The sequence below is a fragment of the Protopterus annectens genome, chromosome 1.part0, assembly GCF_019279795.1.
Source record: "Protopterus annectens isolate FY-2018-M chromosome 1.part0, PAN1.0, whole genome shotgun sequence".
Classification (NCBI taxonomy): Eukaryota; Metazoa; Chordata; order Ceratodontiformes; family Protopteridae; genus Protopterus; species Protopterus annectens.
Window position 1 is genome coordinate 1,416,408,497 of NC_056725.1, and position 19,463 is coordinate 1,416,427,959.

Sequence of the window (19,463 nt, forward strand, 5' to 3'; positions counted from 1 at the left end):
CGCAAGTGCCGGTCGGTCAGATCCAGAGATTCCTACTACCGAAGACTTCTAAAAAGCTAAGTACTCCGTTGGGGACTCTTTCTTGCCTCAGCCGATGTCAGACAAAGTAAATAATTGTTTAACTTGTGGGAAACAAATATCTCATAAGGATTTCCACTCTTACTGCCTTCCTTGCTTAGACCCAGACCACAACGTATCAGCTTGTCTAGCCTGTGCTTCCTTCAACCGACGGACGCTTAGACGTCGGTCGGAGTTTGCAGAGGAGTTTTTTGGTCCCGCTTTTGCATACAAAATGCCATCGGAGACTCCGACTACACAATTAGCTAAAAAGCGCAAGGAAAAGGACCAACACTCGCGGTCCGCGGTTTCGGCTGAAACCACGGTTAGGCCAACGGCGAGTGTCTCGGTTCCAGCTGAAACAGAGTCCTCGGTTCTTCCTTCAGCCGAAAGAATGCCTCCGATAGCCGAGGCCTCACAGAGCATGGCTGAATCTGCTACTGAAATCACTGCTACAGAAGCAGGCACCCAGGATTTGTCAGACACTATTCCCTTAGACATATCTACCCCTGCACGTGGGGCTGCTAGACTCCCTGCTTCTATGTCTATCAAGGCCTTTTCCAGGGCTAAAGCAGCTAAATCTTCTAAGGCCTTACCTGCTAAAACTCCCTCACACAGGCCTACCTCTAGTTCCCAAATACTCAGCCTGGCTGAGGATCTTATTTCTTTGATCAGGGGATCCCAACCTCACCCAGACAGGGCCTCTCAACCCCCTCCAGACAAGAGGCCTAGGACTGAACCCCCCGGAAGCTGTCTTTACAGACTATTCCTCGGATGACTCCGATATTTCAGACCATCAGGATGGCCCATATTCTCCTTATGAGGATTCTGATGCAGAAGACTCCATTCCTTCTGCTTCTCCTCCTGAAGAATTTTCTTTTGGGGAAACCCTACATGCTATGAGGGAACACTTCCAATGGCAGGGCCAGGATTTTTCAGATTCAAGGAAAAGGCTAAGGACTTTTTTACACTTACCACAGCATAGGCCTTTAGCCATTCCTCCAGTACTAACAGTTGTTGATGATGCATATAATGATGCCTGTACTGCCCCTGATTCTCTTCCTCCGGCTGCCAAGCCTGACAGATATTACAGGGTCCCGGACACACACTACCATTTGTATAAGGCTCCTGTTGCAGACCCTGAAACCATTTCACAGGGCCATAAAGGTGGCAGCTGCCTCTGCCAAAAACCCTCTTCCCTCTGAAAGGGAATCTAGAGCATTAGAGAGATGGGGTAAAAAGGTTTATACTTCTGCTACTCTTTCGGCCAGGGCCTTAAACTGTCAATTTCACATGATTCAGTACCAGGAATTTTTGTTACACCAGCTAAATAAAAAACTGTCCTCTCCTGAACCTATAGACCAAGTCCCTTCAGGATTTGGTACATAACTCTCAGCAGGTCAGTAACCATTTCTTAAAATGTGGCTATGACGCACTGGAGGCTTCCTTTAGATCAGCTATGACTGGAACAGTGATTCGAAGGCATGCCTGGTTAAAAGAACAATCCTTACCAGACCATGTTAAGTCAAAACTCCTAGATGCTCCTATGGAGAAACAAAGTTTGTTTGGCTCCTGCACAGGAGGTTCTAAAGAAAGTGGAAGAAAAGCAAAATCTGTCCAAACAGTCAAGGATTTCTTACAGGTCCAACCTCCGAGGTTTAGCAGAAATTGGCCTTCGAAGAATTGGTCCTTTCCAGACACCTCCAGAGCACAGAGAGGCAGAAATAGACACCCAAGAGGCAGAGGTCAATTTAGGGGTGCCTACAGGGGACGTCAGTGGCAACCTGCCAACCAGAGAAGTGCTGCCACAGATTCAACTACAACCACTTCCACAGGACAGACACAATGACTTGGCTCTGGTTCCGCCTACCAGGGAACAACTGGAAGCACCCTTGGGCGGAAAGCTAGCCTTATTTTCCGACAACTGGCATTGCATTACAGGAGACAAATGGACTTTACAAACAATAGACAAGGACTACAGGTTTCACTTCCACACTCTACCAAAAAAGAGAGGAATGCCAAACCTACCACCAAGCCAAAAAACAGAGGCTCAAAGACAAATCAGCAACTTACTAAGGATGAGAGCTATAGAAAAGGTACCACCTATGGAACAAGGCTAAGGACTTTACTCCAGGCTTTTGATTGTACCAAGAAAAGAAAATCAATGGAGACCTATTCTCGACTTAGCCGCACTGAACACATACCTCATTGTTCCAAAATTCAAAATGCTGACCCTCCAGCAACTCCTTCCCATGCTGGGCAAGGAGTCTTGGCTGGTGACTCTTGATCTCAAGGAGGCATACCTACACGCCCCTATACGACCAGATTGCAGAAGACACCTCAGATTTCTTGCAGGATCAGAGCATTATCAATTCTCAGCATTGCCCTTTGGCTTATCTACTGCGCCCAGAGTATTCACGAAATGCCTGGCATCAGTAATTGCTCATTGCAGGCTTCAGGGAATTCAAATTTACCCATACCTGGACGACTGCCTAATACAAGCGGACAACAAGGCAAAATTAACAAAAGACTTGGAAAATGTCATACAACTGTTGCAAGCCTTGGGATACACAGTCAACATGCAAAAGTCAAGACTAGTACCATCCCAAAGGATAACATTTTTGGGTGCAGAACTGGATACATCAACTCAGATGGCTTTTCTCACAGAAGAAAAACAAAAGCAACTACCAGTCTATTTCATGACATTAACAACACAAACTCAGCTTACTGCAAGGAAAGTCCTGCAAGCCCTGGGTTACATGGCATCCTGCATAATATTGATTCCGCATGCCAGGCTGCATATGAGAAAGTTGCAATGGTACCCAAGGAATGTATGGTCTCAACACAAGCACAGTTTAAAAGCCCAGATTCCAATAATTCCATGCCTGAAACAAGAATTCCTGTGGTGGGCTCAGGCCTGTCAGTTGAACAGAGGATTGCCTTTCCACAAACCACATCCAAGCCAGACCATCACCACGGACGCCTCAGACCTAGGCTGGGGGGCACACATACTGGACAAGTTTATACAAGGCCTATGGACCCAAGACCAGCTGAATCTACACATAAATCTAAAGGAGATGCTGGCAGTGAAACATGCAATCCAGGCATTCAGACCATTCCTTCAACAAGGTCACCTAAGGACGGACAATACCACAGTCGTGTGGTACATCAACAAACAGGGAAGTACACACTCATATCCTCTATGCCGGATGGCAATGGATCTGTGGAATGTGGCCCTGAATCTCAACATTCAACTACAGGCCAGATTTGTACCAGGAAAAGAAAATTCACTAGCAGACACCTTAAGCAGAACTACCACGGATGCTCACGAATGGATGCTGCATCCAGATATCTTCAAAGCCATAACAAAGAAATGGGGACTGCCAGAGATAGACCTGTTCGCCTCCCCACACAACCACCAATTGAAGAAATTCTGCACAAGAGCATACCACCCACTTGCCTAGAGGGTGGACTCCCTTTCCTTCAGCTGGAAAAACCTGACAGCATATGCATTCCCACCTCTTCCTTTGATGTACAAAGTCCTACTGAAGATCAAAGAGGATCAGCCAAGGGTAATCCTGATAGCTCCAGACTGGCCGAGACAACATTGGTACCCGCTACTGAGAAGCATGTCTTGGACACACGCATGGCCTCTACCTCTATGTCCCTTACTTCTAACACAGAACAACTACAAGATCCTACATCCAAACTTGAAAGCACTGCAGCTAGCTGCTTGGAACATTGCATAAAACAAAATAAACCAGATCTATCTCAGAGGGTTAAGGACATTATCCTGGAGGCTCGCAGACCCTCCACAAGGAAAACTTATTCAGCCAAATGGAAAAGATACCTCATTTGGAGTGCAGCAAAGGGAGAAAATGTCTCATTGGCAAACATAGCACACATCCTGGAATACTTAGCAGAACTGTTCCACAATGGCCTGTCCTACTCCTCCATTAAGATTCATGCATCAGCAATTTCAGTAGAATACAACATGGATCCTCCTTGTCTTCTCTCATCCTCTACTCAGGCAGTTCTTGAGAGGAATCAAAAATGTAAAGCCTCCAAGGACACCACCTATACCTACATGGGATCTCAACTTTGTGCTGGAAAAGTTAACACTTCCCCCTTTTGAACCAGCAGCAACAGCAGACTTACAGTTCTTATCTTGGAAAACTGCTTTCCTGCTAGCGATCACTTCAGCAAGAAGGGTATCTGAGTTACAGGCATTAATGGCAGTACAGCCCTTCCTTATCTTCCATCAGGATAGTGTGTCTCTGAGAACTAACCCTACTTTTATGCCAAAAGTGGTCTCCAGAGTATCATTGAACCAAGCGATTCATTTACCTACATTCTTCCCCAACCCACAGAACATGGGGGAAAGACTACTACATACCTTGGATGTGCACAGACAATTACGCTACTATCTGGACAGAACTAAGACCAACAGAAAAACTGACCAGCTTCTGGTAGCATATGCAACAGGAATGCAAGGGAAAGCAATTTCAAAACAGACAATCTCAAAATGGATAGGAAATTGCATTAGATTGTGCTACTCTTTTCATGGAAAGACAACTCCTGAAAATATCAGACCTCACTCCACAAGAGCTACAGCCACCACTGCAGCTTTTCTACGAGGAGTGGCTACCAAAGACATTTTAGAAGCTGCTACTTGGAGCTCCATGCATACATTTGCCAAGCATTATAATCTTCCTTTATACTCCAGATCCCGAGCAGGTTTTGCAACTGCTGTTTTGCAAGGGATCTTGACTACACCATCTTTATCTTAGTGCCTCCTCCTCCAGTTTGGCTATGGTATTCTACCCATATGTTAGGACTGCAGATGCATCCTTGAAGGACATAGTGCAGTTTTGTACCTACCATAAATGTAGATGTCCGATAGGTATGCATCTGCAGTCAGGATTACCCACCCTCCTTCCCCTCTGTGGTATTCCTAGGGTACTTACCCCTCTTTTAGCTAGCTGGGGGAATTTATTATGGTGTATTTGTTTGTATATTTGTGTATATATATATATATATATATATATATATATATATTGATCTCTACTGTTTGGAATTTTTTGCATTTATCCAAATTTAGCCTTCCTAGAGGGCACCTGGGGCAAGAAACACTGAGGAAAATGGCGTCGGCTGATGCCTTTATACCACAGCAGCTATGACGTCGGGTGAAGTGCGACATCAGCCGAGGCCAGACCCAGACTTTGGAATCCGGCCGACCGAAGGGCTGCCTGAGGCAGGACAACCCATATGTTAGGACTGCAGATGCATACCTATCGGACATCTACATTTATGGTAGGTACAAAACTGTACTTTTACCACATTCATTTATCAAGTGATTACTTTTCTCACAGAAAAGCATGTTTTGGTTGCCCTCTGTACTTAACAAATCATCTGTTACTATTCCATTTAATTACACTAGGGATATGTGCATTACCACTCTGCATTTTATAAATGGTCCCACATTCACAACCCCAGTCCATAAACCTTTATCATCATATATTTTTGTGTCCATCAGATCATTACATATTGGCTTTAAATGTTCTTTCTATTCATCTTTGTCAACTTCCGTTCTAAACTGTATTATAATTCTTTTTTTTTGTCTTTCTGAGAGATGCTTCTACTACATACTCAGTCCAAGGATTATAGTTCTTTATTTTTCTCTTATTTTTCTAAAAAGTATTCCATATATTGTCCTGTTTCAAAAAATACGTCACAGTAGGTTTCTTTGTTGATAAGAATAAAAGCTCTTACCTCCTTGGGTGAAACACCTAGTGGTGCAATTACAGTGTCCCAGACCTCATACCTGTCCAGTCCTCTCTCTTTCTTACTGCTCACTCTTACAACATATTTCTTCTTCACTTCCTTCACCTCTTCGCTTCTTCTTTCGCCCTCTTTCACTGTTTGTGCACATGACTTTTCTTGTCAAGTCCTCTACAATCTTTTCAGTCTCTTCCACTTGTATTTTTTCCATGATCTCTCCCCATGACACTGCCAGTTTGCTCTCTGGCTCACTTTGATTAATCATTTATTTTAAAATGAACATCTCACAACACTCCAGATTGATAAGTTGTAAAAATACATCTCTGCTGACTCTCTTCTCCCTCAAACAGCTTCTCCTGAAATATATCTTATGAATCTAGAACCTATCTACCAACCTTATTTGTATCTCCTTTCTCCTCCAGTATCGAAAACCTCTGTATCCTCCAATTCGCTTTGCTGCATTGTTCATAAAGGCTCACCTCTGTATTCGTTTTATCCTTCTCCGTTCTTCTATATTCTTCACCAACACTTGCCATACTTCCTCCTGTTTCTCCGGGTCACCTACATGCCTGGAACGGAAACATGAAGTAGGATGCACCACCACCAACAGTGTCCCCATACGCTATGAGTAGGGGAAGTTCCACGGTGCCCTGGCCAAACTTCCCCTAGTAGTATAAACACCACACTGGGTCCCCCTGAAAAGAAGCTACTAGCCTAGTGGGAGCAACATGGTCAGCAAAGTATAAACAGACAGTTAAAACACAAACAAACAAATAAATAAATACAGTAAGATGAAAACAGATTATAGGACTCCACACCATATGAACCAAGCTTATGCCTTGCGGGTCATTTGGTAAAGGGAACTAACGAGCATGATTTTTCTTGAAGGTGCTGCAGTACACCTTCAAAGTAAATTTTGAGTTTGAGGCAACACTTTTTCCCACAGATTTGTGAAAAATGTATGGGCAAAGTACCTGCAATCAGCTATGTGTGTCTGAAAATGAAGACTGCAGAGAAAGAGTTTCTCTCTATGTAATTTCCCCATCAAAAACAGTTTCTGTCACTGACTTATTAAGATGCCCCACCCCCGGAAAACTGAGCACACGCACACACAAAAAAAAGACGGTGTATATTTTTCATATTACAGGTTAGTAAAAAAATAAATAAGTATAGTAGTGTAAGGAAACCTACCTTAACTGTAGATGTTTAAATGATCACTGCTGAAGTAGCCTTAGCTATACAGGTTATAACCTGCCAAGGGTATAACATCCGGCCAGCTTCCAAAGCTTTAGGGTACCCTCCCCACCTTGGACTGAGCTGACAAAGACAAGTTAAGGCGCCAAGCCCTTCAGACCCTTCCTGACAACACAGGAAGGGAAGTGGAACCATAAAAGGACAATGCTTGGAACAAAACAAATGTCCACACCTTGGCATAAAAAAAAAAAAAACACACCAAAAAACAAGGGGATGGAGGGAGGGAGATGCTACTGCAGCAGTGCTCATTCAAACATCTATCTATGGTAAGTTTACTTACTCACCTAGACTATGTTTCATCATATTGATTACTACAAAATGCCTTAGCCCTATGGGTGGATTACCTTAAGCTTACTACAGTTGGGAGGTGGAAGGAGAATAGTCCAGAGCCCCTGGAGAACAGTCCCAACAAAGCCTAACCTAAACCTAGAAAGGGAATCAAGCTTACACTGCTTTATAGACGTATATACAGATGTCCAAGTAGCAGCTTATAGAATACTTCTAGAATCCATCTGATGAGGTAATTTGTGATGACTGCCCCTGGTCAGGTAAAAGTGAAGGTGAAATAGGTGTTGTCTAGGCCAAATGGAAGTCACAAGCAAGATTTTTTTTTTTGGGGGGGTCCTTCATGATTTTGTGCAGGAGCCTAGGAAGCGGAAGAGAAGGGTAAGCATTTAGGAACATTCCCTTCCAAGAAAAGGAAATGACATCCACCTTCCAAGTCGGAGGATTTGGGACTCGGAACAGAAGCAAGGAACTTGCCTGCTCAAAGAGGTGGCAAAAAATTGACTTGCTAAATACCCCATGATGTACTATGTCCAAAAATATCTCCAGTGAAACATACATTTATGAGGCTGTGACCTGGATCTGCTCAGAGCATCTGACACAAGGTCGTTTTCTGAAAGGATGCAGACTGCTTGAAGGGTTTGTTGAAGGGGGAGAGCAAAGTCCCAGGCATGAAGGGCTAGTCTGCAAAGATAAGACTGTGCCCCCTGTTTGTTGTTGTATCACATGATTGTGATGTCTGCAGAGACCTTTACAGGGGCTGGAGACCAAAAAGAATGGAAGGTCCATAGAGCAAAATGAGCACTCATTTCTTTAACGTTGTGAAGTAGGTTGTCAGCTCCAAACATATCCAACAAAGCATCCAAAAAGTACAGTTTTGTACCTACCATAAATGTAGATGTCCGATAGGTATGCATCTGCAGTCCTAACATATGGGTTGTCCTGCCTCAGGCAGCCCTTCGGTCGGCCGGATTCCAAAGTCAGGGTCTGGCCTCGGCTGATGTCGCACTTCACCCGACGTCATAGCTGCTGTGGTATAAAGGCATCAGCAGACGCCATTTTCCTCAGTGTTTCTTGCCCCAGATGCCAGGTGCCCTCTAGGAAGGCTAAATTTGGATAAATGCAAATAATTCCAAACAGTAGAGAGCAAAAATTATATATATATATATATATATATATATATACATATATACAAAACAAATACACCATAATAATTTCCCCCAGCTAGCTAAAAGTGGGATAGATACCCTAGGAATACCAGAGAGGGGAAGGAGGGTGGGTAATCCTGACTGCAGATGCATACCTATCAGACATCTACATTTATGGTAGGTACAAAACTGCACTATGTCCTTCAGGGATGCATCTGCAGTCCTAACATATGGGTAGAATACCATAGCCAAACTGGGGGAGGAGGCACTAAGATAAAGATGGTGTAGTCAAGATCCCTTGCAACACAGCAGTTGCAAAACCTGCTCGGGATCTGGAGTATAAAGGAAGGTTATAATGCTTGGCAAATGTATGCACGGAGCTCCAAGTAGCAGCTTCTAAAATGTCTTTGGTAGCCACTCCTCGTAGGAAAGCTGTAGTGGTGGCTGTAGCTCTTGTGGAATGAGGTCTGATATTTTCAGGAGTTGTCTTTCCATGAAAAGAGTAGCAAAATCGGATGCAATTTCCTATCCATTTTGAGATTGTCTGTTTTGAAATTGCTTTTTCTTGCATTCCTGTTGCATATGCTACCAGAAGTTGGTCAGTTTTTCTGTTGGTCTTAGTTCTGTCCAGATAGTAGCGTAATTGTCTGTGCACATCCAAGGTATGTAGCAGTCTTTCCCCCCCCTGTTCTGTGGGTTGGGGAAGAATGTAGGTAAATGAATCGCTTGGTTCAATGATACTCTGGAGACCACTTTTGGCATAAAGGTAGGGTTGGTTCTCAGAGACACTCTATCCTGATGGAAGATAAGGAAGGGCTGTACTGCCATTAATGCCTGTAATTCAGATACCCTTCTTGCTGAAGTGATTGCTAGCAGGAAAGCAGTTTTCCAAGACAAGAACTGTAAATCTGCTGTTGCTGCTGGTTCAAAAGGGGAAGTGTTCACTTTTCCAGCAGAAAGTTGTGATCCCATGTAGTTAAAGTTGGTTTCCTTGGAGGCTTTACGTTTTGATTCCTCTCAAGAACTGTCTGAGTAGAGGATGAGAGAAGACAGGAGGATCCATGTTGTATTCTGCTGAGATTGCTGATGCATGAATCTTAATGGAGGAGTAGGACAAGCCATTGTGGAACAGTTCTGCTAAGTATTCCAGGATGTGTGCTATGTTTGCCAATGAGACATTTTCTCCCTTTGCTGCACTCCAAATGAGGTATCTCTTCCATTTGGCTGAATAAGTTTTCCTTGTGGAGGGTCTGTGAGCCTCCAGGATAATGTCCTTAACCCTCTGAGATAAATCTGGGTTATTTTGTTTTATGCAATATTCCAAGCAGCTAGCTGCAGTGTTTTCAAGTTTGGATGTAGGATCTTGTAGTTGTTCTGTGTTAGAAGTAAGGGACATAGAGGTAGAGGCCATGCGTGTGTCCGAGACATGCTTCTCAGTAGCGGGTACCAATGTTGCCTCGGCCAGTCTGGAGCTATCAGGATTACCCTTGGCTGATCCTCTTTGATCTTCAGTAGGACTTTGTACATCAAAGGAAGAGGTGGGAATGCATATGCTGTCAGTTTTTTTCCAGCTGAAGGAAAGGGAGTCCACCCTTCCAAGCAAGTGGGTGGTATGCTCTTGTGCAGAATTTCTTCAATTGGTGGTTGTGTGGGGAGGCGAACAGGTCTATCTCTGGTAGTCCCCATTTCTTTGTTATGGTTTTGAAGATATCTGGATGCAGCATCCATTCGTGAGCATCCGTGGTAGTTCTGCTTAAGGTGTCTGCTAGTGAATTTTCTTTTCCTGGTACAAATCTGGCCTGAAGTTGAATGTTGAGATTCAGGGCCACATTCCACAGGTGCATTGCCATCCGGCATAGAGGATATGAGTGTGTACCTCCCTGTTTGTTGATGTACCACATGACTGTGGTATTGTCCGTCCTTATCAGCAGGTGACCTTGTTGAAGGAATGGTCGGAATGCCTGGATTGCATGTTTCACTGCCAGCATCTCCTTTAGATTTATGTGTAGATTCAGCTGGTCTTGGGTCCATAGGCCTTGTATGCACTTGTCCACCATGTGTGCCCCCCAGCCTAGGTCTGAGGCGTCCGTGGTGATGGTCTGGATTGGATGAGGTTTGTGGAAAGGCAGTCCTCTGTTCAACTGACAGGCCTGAGCCCACCACTGGAATTCTTGCTTCAGGCATGGAATTATTGGAATCTGGGCTTCTAGACTGTGCTTGTGTTGAGACCATACATTCCTTAGGTACCATTGCAACTTTCTCATATGCAGCCTGGCATGCGGAATCAATATTATGCAGGATGCCATGTAACCCAGGGCTTGCAGGACTTTCCTTGCAATAAGCTGAGTTTGTGTTGTTAATGTCATGAAATCTACTGGTAGTTGCTTTTGTTTTTCTTCTGTGAGAAAAGCCATCTGAGTTGATGTATCCAGTTGTGCACCCAAGAATGTTATCCTTTGGGATGGTACTAGTCTTGATTTTTGCATGTTGACTGTGTATCCCAAGGCTTGCAACAGTTGTATGACCTTTTCCAAATCTTTTGTTAATTTTGCCTTGTTGTCCGCTTGTATTAGGCAGTCGTCCAGGTATGGGTAAATTTGAATTCCCTGAAGCCTGCAATGAGCAATTACTGATGCCAGGCATTTCGTGAATACTCTGGGCGCAGTAGATAAGCCAAAGGGCAATGCTGAGAATTGATAATGATCTGATCCTGCAAGAAATCTGAGGTGTCTTCTGCAATCTGGTCGTATAGGGACGTGCAGGTATGCCTCCTTGAGATCTAGAGTCACCAGCCAAGACTCCTTGCCCAGCATGGGAAGAAGTTGCTGGAGGGTCAGCATTTTGAATTTTGGAACAATGAGGTATGTGTTCAGAGCGGACAAGTCGAGAATAGGTCTCCATTGATTTTCTTTTCTTGGTACAAGGAAAAGCCTGGAGTAAAATCCTTGGCCTTGTTCCACAGGCGGTACCTTTTCTATAGCTCTCATCCTTAGTAAGTTGTTGATTAGTCTTAGAGCGTCTGTTTTTTGGCTTGGTGGTAGGTTTGGCATTCCTCTCTTTTTTGGTAGAGTGTGGAAGTGAAACCTGTAGCCTTTGTCTATTGTTTGTAAAGTCCATTTGTCTCCTGTAATGTAATGCCAGTTGTGGAAAAATAAAGCTAGTTTTCCGCCCAAGGGTGCTTCCAGTTGTTCCCTGGTAGGCGGAATCAGAGCCAAGTCATTGTGTCTGCCCTGTGGAAGTGGTTGTAGTTGAATCTGTGGCAGTACTTCTCTGGTTGGTAGGTTGCCACTGACGTCCCCTGTAGGCACCCCTGGATTGACCTCTGCCTCTTGGGCATCTATTTCTGCCTCTCTGTGCTCTGGAGGTGTCTGGAAAGGACCAATTCTTCGAAGGCCAATTTTTGCTAAACCTCGGAGGTTGGACCTGTAAGAAATCCTTGACTGTTTGGACAGATTTTGCTTTTTCCTCCACCTTCTTTAGAACCTCCTGTGCAGGGGAGCCAAACAAACTTTGTTTCTCCATAGGAGCATCTAGGCGTTTTGACTTAACATGGTCTGGTAAGGATTGCTCTTTTAACCAGGCATGCCTTCGAATCACTGTTCCAGTCATAGCTGATCTAAAGGAAGCCTCCAGTGCATCATAGCCACATTTTAAGAAATGGTTACTGACCTGCTGAGAGTTATGTACCAAATCCTGAAGGGACTTGTGGTCTATAGGTTCAGGAGAGGACAGTTTTTATTTAGCTGGTCTAACAAAAATTCCTGGTACTGAATCATGTGAAATTGACAGTTTAAGGCCCTGGCCGAAAGAGTAGCAGAAGTATAAACCTTTACCCCATCTCTAATGCTCTAGATTCCCTTTCAGAGGGGAGAGGATTTTTGGCAGAAGCAGCTGCCACAGCTTTAGGGCCCTGTGAAATGGTTTCAGGATCTGCAACAGGAGCCTTATACAAATGGTAGTGTGTGTCCGGGACCCTGTAATATCTGTCAGGCTTGGCAGGGGCCGGAGGAAGAGAATCAGGGGCAGTACAGGCATCATTATATGCATCATCAACAACTGTTAGTACTGGAGGAATGGCTAAAGGCCTATGCTGTGGTAAGTGTAAGAAAGTCCTTAGCCTTTTCCTTGAATCTGAAAAATCCTGACCCTGCCATTGAAAGTGTTCCCTCACAGCATGTAAGGTTTCCCCAAAAGAAAATTCTTCAGGAGGAGAGGCAGAAGGAATGGAGTCTTCTGCATCGGAATCCTCATAAGGAGAATATGGGCCTTCCTGAGGGTCTGAGATATCCGAGTCATCCGAGGAATAGTCTGTAGAAACAGGTTCCGGGGGTTCAGTCCTAGGCCTCTTATCTGGAGGGGGTTGAGAAGCCCTGTCTGGGTGAGGTTGGGATCCCCTGATCAAAGAAATGAGATCCTCAGCCAGGCTGAGCATTTGAGAACTAGAGGTAGGCCTGTGTGAGGGAGTTTTAGCAGGTAAGGCCTTAGAAGATTTAGCTGCTTTAGCCCTGGAAAAAGCCTTGATAGACATAGATGCAGGGGGTCTAGCAGCACCACGTGCAGGGGTAGATATGTCTAAAGGAATAGTATCTGACAAATCCTGGGTGCTAGCTTCTGTAGGGGCAATTTCAGTAGCCGATTCAACCATGCTCTGTGAAGCCTCGGCTATCGGAGGCCTGCTTTCGGCCGAAGGAAGAACCGAGGACTCTGTTTCAGCTGAAACAGAGACACTCGCGGTTGGCCTAACCGTGGTTTCAGCCGAAACCGCAGACCGCGAGTGTCGGTCCTTTTCCTTGCGCTTTTTAGCTAATTGTGTAGTCGGAGTCTCAGACGGCATTTTGTATGCAAAAGCGAGACCAAAAAACTCCTCTGCAAACTCCGACCGACGTCTAAGCGTCCGTCGGTTGAAGGAAGCACAGGCTAAACAAGCTGATACGTCGTGGTCCGGGCCTAAACAAGGAAGGCAGTAAGAGTGGAAATCCATTTGTTTCCCACAAGTTAAACAATTATTTACTTCGTCTGACATCGGCTGAGGCAAGAAAGAGTCCCCAATGGGGTGCTTAGCTTTTTAGAAGCCTTCGGTAGTAGAAATCTCTGGATCTGACCGACCGGCACTTGCGAACAGCTTCTGCTTCGGGCACCGCGCGGCAAGAAAGACTGAGGAAAATGGCGTCGGCTGATGCCTTTATACCACAGCAGCTATGACGTCAGGTGAAGTGCGACATCAGCCGAGGCCAGACCCAGATTTTGGAATCCGGCCGACCGAAGGGCTGCCTGAGGCAGGACAACCCATATATTAGGACTGCAGATGCATCCTTGAAGGACATCGGGGGGGGGGGGGGGAGACAGAAAGTTTATGAGATTCCATTTGTAACAGCTCACAATACCGGTTTTGAATGTCACAGACCTAGGAGCAATCCCACTTAAGAAGTTCCATCATGTGAGCTACACTGTCTCCAAAGGACAACTCCTGAAAAGTAGAATCAGGACTCAAGAAATACTCTTCTTTTGATCCATAGTCTAAAGGTAAATTGATCTGTGAGGAATAGGCCAAGGATTCATCTCCTGAATCCAATTCCTCAACGAGGAATCAGACTCCCTAGTCCTTTTGGCTGGAGTAAAAGACCAAAGTGAAGTAGCAAAAGATAATCCCTGAGGGGGCTTCCATGCCATCAGGGCTGAGGGGGCTTCCATGCCATCAGGGCAAGTGAGCAAACTCCATAAAGTCCTGCCATTCTTTCTGAGGATCTTTAGTTCTCTGCTTCTTTTTTAATGGAATGTTGGCTTTGACCAATCTAAGTGGCTCAAAGCCATGCCTAGACTCTAAAAAAGGTAAAAAGAACTTCCTCTCTAATAAGAACCCGGAGAATCCCACTAGGGCCTTCGGAAATGATCAGCCGTGATTCCCCCTCAACGCCCATGGCAGATGTCTGCACAGCCTCAAAGGACGTGTGAGAAGTCTGTTCCATGCCAGCCTCCAACATAGCTGCAGCAGAAGAAATCGGCTTCAGCACTGCATGGTCTCCATTCAACTCAAGACATCCAGTGGAGGCTGGACAGCAGCAGAATCAGACTGAAATTTTTTAGACTTCTTTTTGAGAAACTGTTGTACCTCGGTACAGTAGGGTTCAGCTATAGTAACCTTGGTCAAAAGCTTGAAATGTTGGTTCTCAAGGTATATGGACAAACAAGATACAAAGCTGCACAGTCTTTTCTGGAACAAAGGCCTAACAAATTGTGCAGTCATGCACAGCACCTAAGCAAAACATCTTGTGAGGATCTTTATGGAAATCTGCCTCCCACACTAACATTTTCACTTCCTGGATAACATGAACTCTCAGTACTCAAACAGAAAAAGAAGAAACTCCATTGGGGCATTTATCTATACATGGCTCAGTAGAAAGGCATTCCGACTGATGGTCAACTGTGGCATTCGGACTGGCATCAAAAAGTTCTGAGTATCAGTGTGTGTATATGTCACCTTTATGTCCTATGCCTGTGCAGGGAGCATATACCTGATGTAGGATGCTGGGAGGATATAAAGGTTTTAGTATAATGGATGGAAGTTGGGCTATCCTTGGCAGGAGATCCCACATGTAATGAATGCTGCAACAGTGATACAGAAGGACATCGTCCAAGCTGCACCTGATGTTTTAATGCCAGCTCTTAGTGGCATACTGGGGTAGGATAAGATCAGTCACAGCCTGGAAGCAGCATTTTTCCCTGTATTGTTCCCTAAACCATGACCCTCCTTCCTATATATAATGCGCTGACTAGGCTGTTAAAGCAAGTGCCTACCCTCCCAAAACAAACCAGCCTAGAGAACAGATTCTGCTTTAGAAAACGTCTGCATAAACTAAACAGAATAATTTCCCAACCTTCACACCAATGCCAGTAGAACTTTAGTCCCACAGCCTCACATAGGAACAGTGAGAGAAGGCCTTCATTCATTTCATCTCATTGCCCCTGGTGGTTTACACGTGTAAGGAAAAACTCTAGTATCCAATGCTGCTGTCAGAAGCAAAAACTACAACAGTGAAACATATTTATTGGATTTTTTTTTTGTACAGAAACACAGGTAGAATGAACAACTTTACTTCCCAATTTAAATTATTCAGACGAAAAGACAGTCCATGCATGACGCTAGGTAAGCTTAAGCTTTGGTATTCCTATCAGACGTCAGTGGTGATAACACACTGGTATGGAATATGCACCTGTGAGAATTTCAGTCAAGATATCAACTTTACTTCCCAATTTAAATTATCCAGGCGAGAAGACTATTTGTCAGCATTCATTTCTTGTGAGTAAGGAGATGTGGAGTTTTTTCCACTTTTGCATCATTCTTCTTCCTGTGTGTGAAATAATTACAGAGCCAGGGAGATTAAAAGGACAAGCGTACAAGAGAACCAAACTAGCTTTTCCTTTGAAAATGACATTTTCAAGACTGGCTTTAAATTAACCTGTTGAGAGGGATTTGAACAGAAAGATGACTGTGGCCTAGGCAAATGGATATTTATGGTGTATATGTTTTCCAGTAGGACATGCCCAGCTCCACACATACGAGTGATGCGGTGATGGTAAGGAGGAAAATAAACCCAAAGCCAACAATGGCAGTAACTATATTTTTCAATTAGAAGAAGGACCAAATTACCTCAAAAGAAAAACAAGCTATCCAAATGTACAACTATTTAAGAAAAGTCTATGAGAAAGATAAGCAAGGCTTTTGACACAGATAGATTTCATGCACATAATATACTCACAGAACTAATCGCTGAAGCACCAATGGTACATTTTCACACTCTGAGCTAAGGTATGGATGGGCCTGACAATAGCTCCGGATAGCTAATGTGTAAATTTCCAGTAGAGGCAAAGGATCTTCAGAAATCTTCCATTTTCCTGCATATTCCACAAGTGCCTGATTAGGCAGAAGAAAACGAAATGAGTTCAACTCTGACAAAATACACTACTCATATATAAAAGTTTAAACTTGATTCATTTAGCAAAAAAAAAAAAAAGTGAGCGTGTATGTCAACAGAAACACCATCCCTAGTTCCATGGCTGCAGCAAAAATAAACTTTAAAAGTACCTTTAGCAAGCATGCACTTCATATAGGACAAGCTCATTTTTACAAGCAAACTACCCTACAGCACTATGCACATCTCAGAAGACCCCTACCATTTTACCAGATATGAATACATATTTCAGCCGGACACTTACAAGTTCTACATTAAAGACATTTTTGTAAAATTCCTATATATCACACATTTTTATGAAAAAAAAACACAGTATAACCAACAACAAACACAAAATGAATTACCAATAAGTGAAAGAGAATCTGATAATAAACACAGACGTTTTTCACAAAGAAAATGATCAGGCCAATGTGTCGTGTTTAAGAAAATACTTCTAAAATCTTTAACCATTTTGTTTCACACTCAGGTTCATAGGCAATCAGTAGGTGAACTGCCCCTGTGGGTCATTTTATGTCTAGCTAATTTCCCTTTTTAAGTTCAAATTAAACTATCGCATTTGGTTAGAGATTGGCTTTACCCATTCCATAGTCGATAACATATTACTTTAAATGAGAATAACTGGGATCATGCCACAGATAATTTGAGGAGACCTTAAGCATGAGATGAACCATTTAGGAACTGCCTCTGTCCATTAGTAGTACTGATGTCAAACCCCAGGGTAAATTTTCTGTTTCCTATCCACAGATCCAAGTTGTGCCTGAATATGGCCAGGGATGCACTTTGTTTTATGTGGATAGGCAGTGTGTTCCAGAGCAGTAGTATCCTCTGAGATACACTTGTCCCCTCCAAACAGTTCTGTTTATGTTGCAGAAGATGTTTAGATCCCTAGACAGGGTATTTCTGATTCCACCTGACTTGCTGATGTGCAGTAAATCCATCAGTAATAGGTCAGAAGATGCTTTGTATTCCAGACACAGATCACCTCTTAGCAGACTGTAGGATACAGAGTACATTGACAGGGCTTTGAGGTAGTCCATATAAGACATGTTTTGTAGGCCTTGTATCCTTTTAGTAAGGTATTTCTGTGAGCACTCCAGTTGTTGCATGTGTTTGGACAGCGATATACACCAAAGAGTAAATTGTAACTCAAGGACTGGCCTAATGAGGGCTGGGTAAAGGGGGGCAAAGACCTAGACACAGTCTATTTTTTTACAAGCTGTGCAATACAGAAGGACTTTCTTACAACAATGGACATCTTGTTCAAAAGTTAAGTCACTGCCCAGACAAGTTTCCAAATCCTGAACAGCTCTGTCAACTCTTAAGAGGCATATTTGTCAATATGGTAGTTGCTTGTAGTTTGTTGTGGTAGCTTTCTCCAGTTTTTATTTTTATTATATTTACAATTTGAATAACTGTGACTGATTGCTAGGTTAATGCAATAGGTTCTTAAACAACATTTAAGTAAAGCAGAAAGGACTACAGATCTGCATTCCACATATATGCTTGCCTTAAGTTAGCCAGCACAACCATATTCCGTAAAAGTTCTGAAAAGAAAACTGCAAAATGGTACACATTCAGGGTTGCCAGGCGTCCCTATTTGACTGGGACTGTCCTGAGATCAGCAGCCCAATCCAGAGTCCCACACTGCCAGTTAAAATCTCAGCAAAACAGTCTCCGTTTTTTTTTTGTGATTGGCTAGTATACCGGCATATGGGCCAATCATAAATCGCAAAGAGGAGCCACTTCTGTTCAATGCAGAATAGCGGGCTGAACAGAACAGGCTCTGCTGTGTGATTTTTTGATTGGCTCGTATACTGACATAAATCACAAAGTGGAGCTACTTCTGTTTAATACGGAACTGGTTGCTGTTCTGCAAGAAAGATCTTTTTTTTTTTGGTCTTCACTTCGCGTGAAGGACATTTTTTTTTTTTTGTACACATTACACTTACAAAATATATGTAGGCTGTCTACACCACAACTTTGGAAAATGTTTTGCATGTTACCATTAACTGCGAGACATGCATTCTGAAACATCAATATGCGTATAACAATTAAGAGCATCACTGCATGTCAGGAAAACTACTCCAAAAGCATAACCAATATGGATTAAAGTAAATTTACAGAACCTACCAAAATATGGATTAAGGTAATTTACAGAACATTAATGTCACAACAGGGACAATACAGCTCTTTACCATTTATATTTAGACACCACCTACAGATATTAGAAACAAGATGTCTTCTGCAATGCTTGATAGAATAAAAATATGTAATTAAAAAAAAAAAAAAATCATACCTTTCGTCCAAGTTTTAGGAACAGATGCTAATGATGGTCTCTAACTTTTTACAATTACAATTAGGAATATGCTCATAATAATCAGCCCCAAAGCCTTGATCTATTTTTTCCAATAATGGCAAAAGACTGGGATACATCACATTTTCCATTCAACATAACATTTGTACCATCTGTAACAGAAGCTGTATAAAATCTATGAACAGTACTCATTCTGCCATTATTTTTCACAAAGCATAACAGTGACCCTGTCAAATTTTGTATGATAAAATTGCGAGCAGCAACATTTATATTCCTATTTTTCAAATAATTTATGCAAACTGTAATCTAATAGTGGGCCAATACCGCTCTATGAAAAAAGTACTTCATTATTATACATTAACAATCAAACATGTTATGGCCAAAATTTATCTTAAAGACAAAAAAAGTACAGTTGTACAAGTAAACTTACCATAACGGCAGACATTCGAATGATCACTAAAGCTTAGTTTTAGCTATATAGGTTACATCCTGCCAAAGATATAACCAGCCAGCATTCAAACCTTCATGGACCTTCCACATGCCCAAACTGCCGGAAAGGTTGAGTTGAGCTGATTAAAAGATGAGTTTGGTCACCAAGCTCTTCAGAACTTTCTTGCCAGCAGAGAGAGGGAAGCTGAGCCCTGAAAGGATAAT

At 43.2% G+C, this 19,463-nt stretch overlaps 1 protein-coding gene across 1 annotated transcript in view; it reads right to left on the minus strand.

Annotated features, from left to right (window-relative positions):
* Positions 1-19,463, minus strand: part of ZNF292 (zinc finger protein 292) — a 1,171,601-nt gene that overhangs the window by 834,280 nt on the left and 317,858 nt on the right. The window contains exon 2 of the mRNA XM_044067433.1: positions 16,283-16,437. Within this exon, the coding sequence (XP_043923368.1) occupies positions 16,283-16,437 (155 nt within the window). The remainder of the gene's footprint in view (positions 1-16,282; positions 16,438-19,463) is intronic.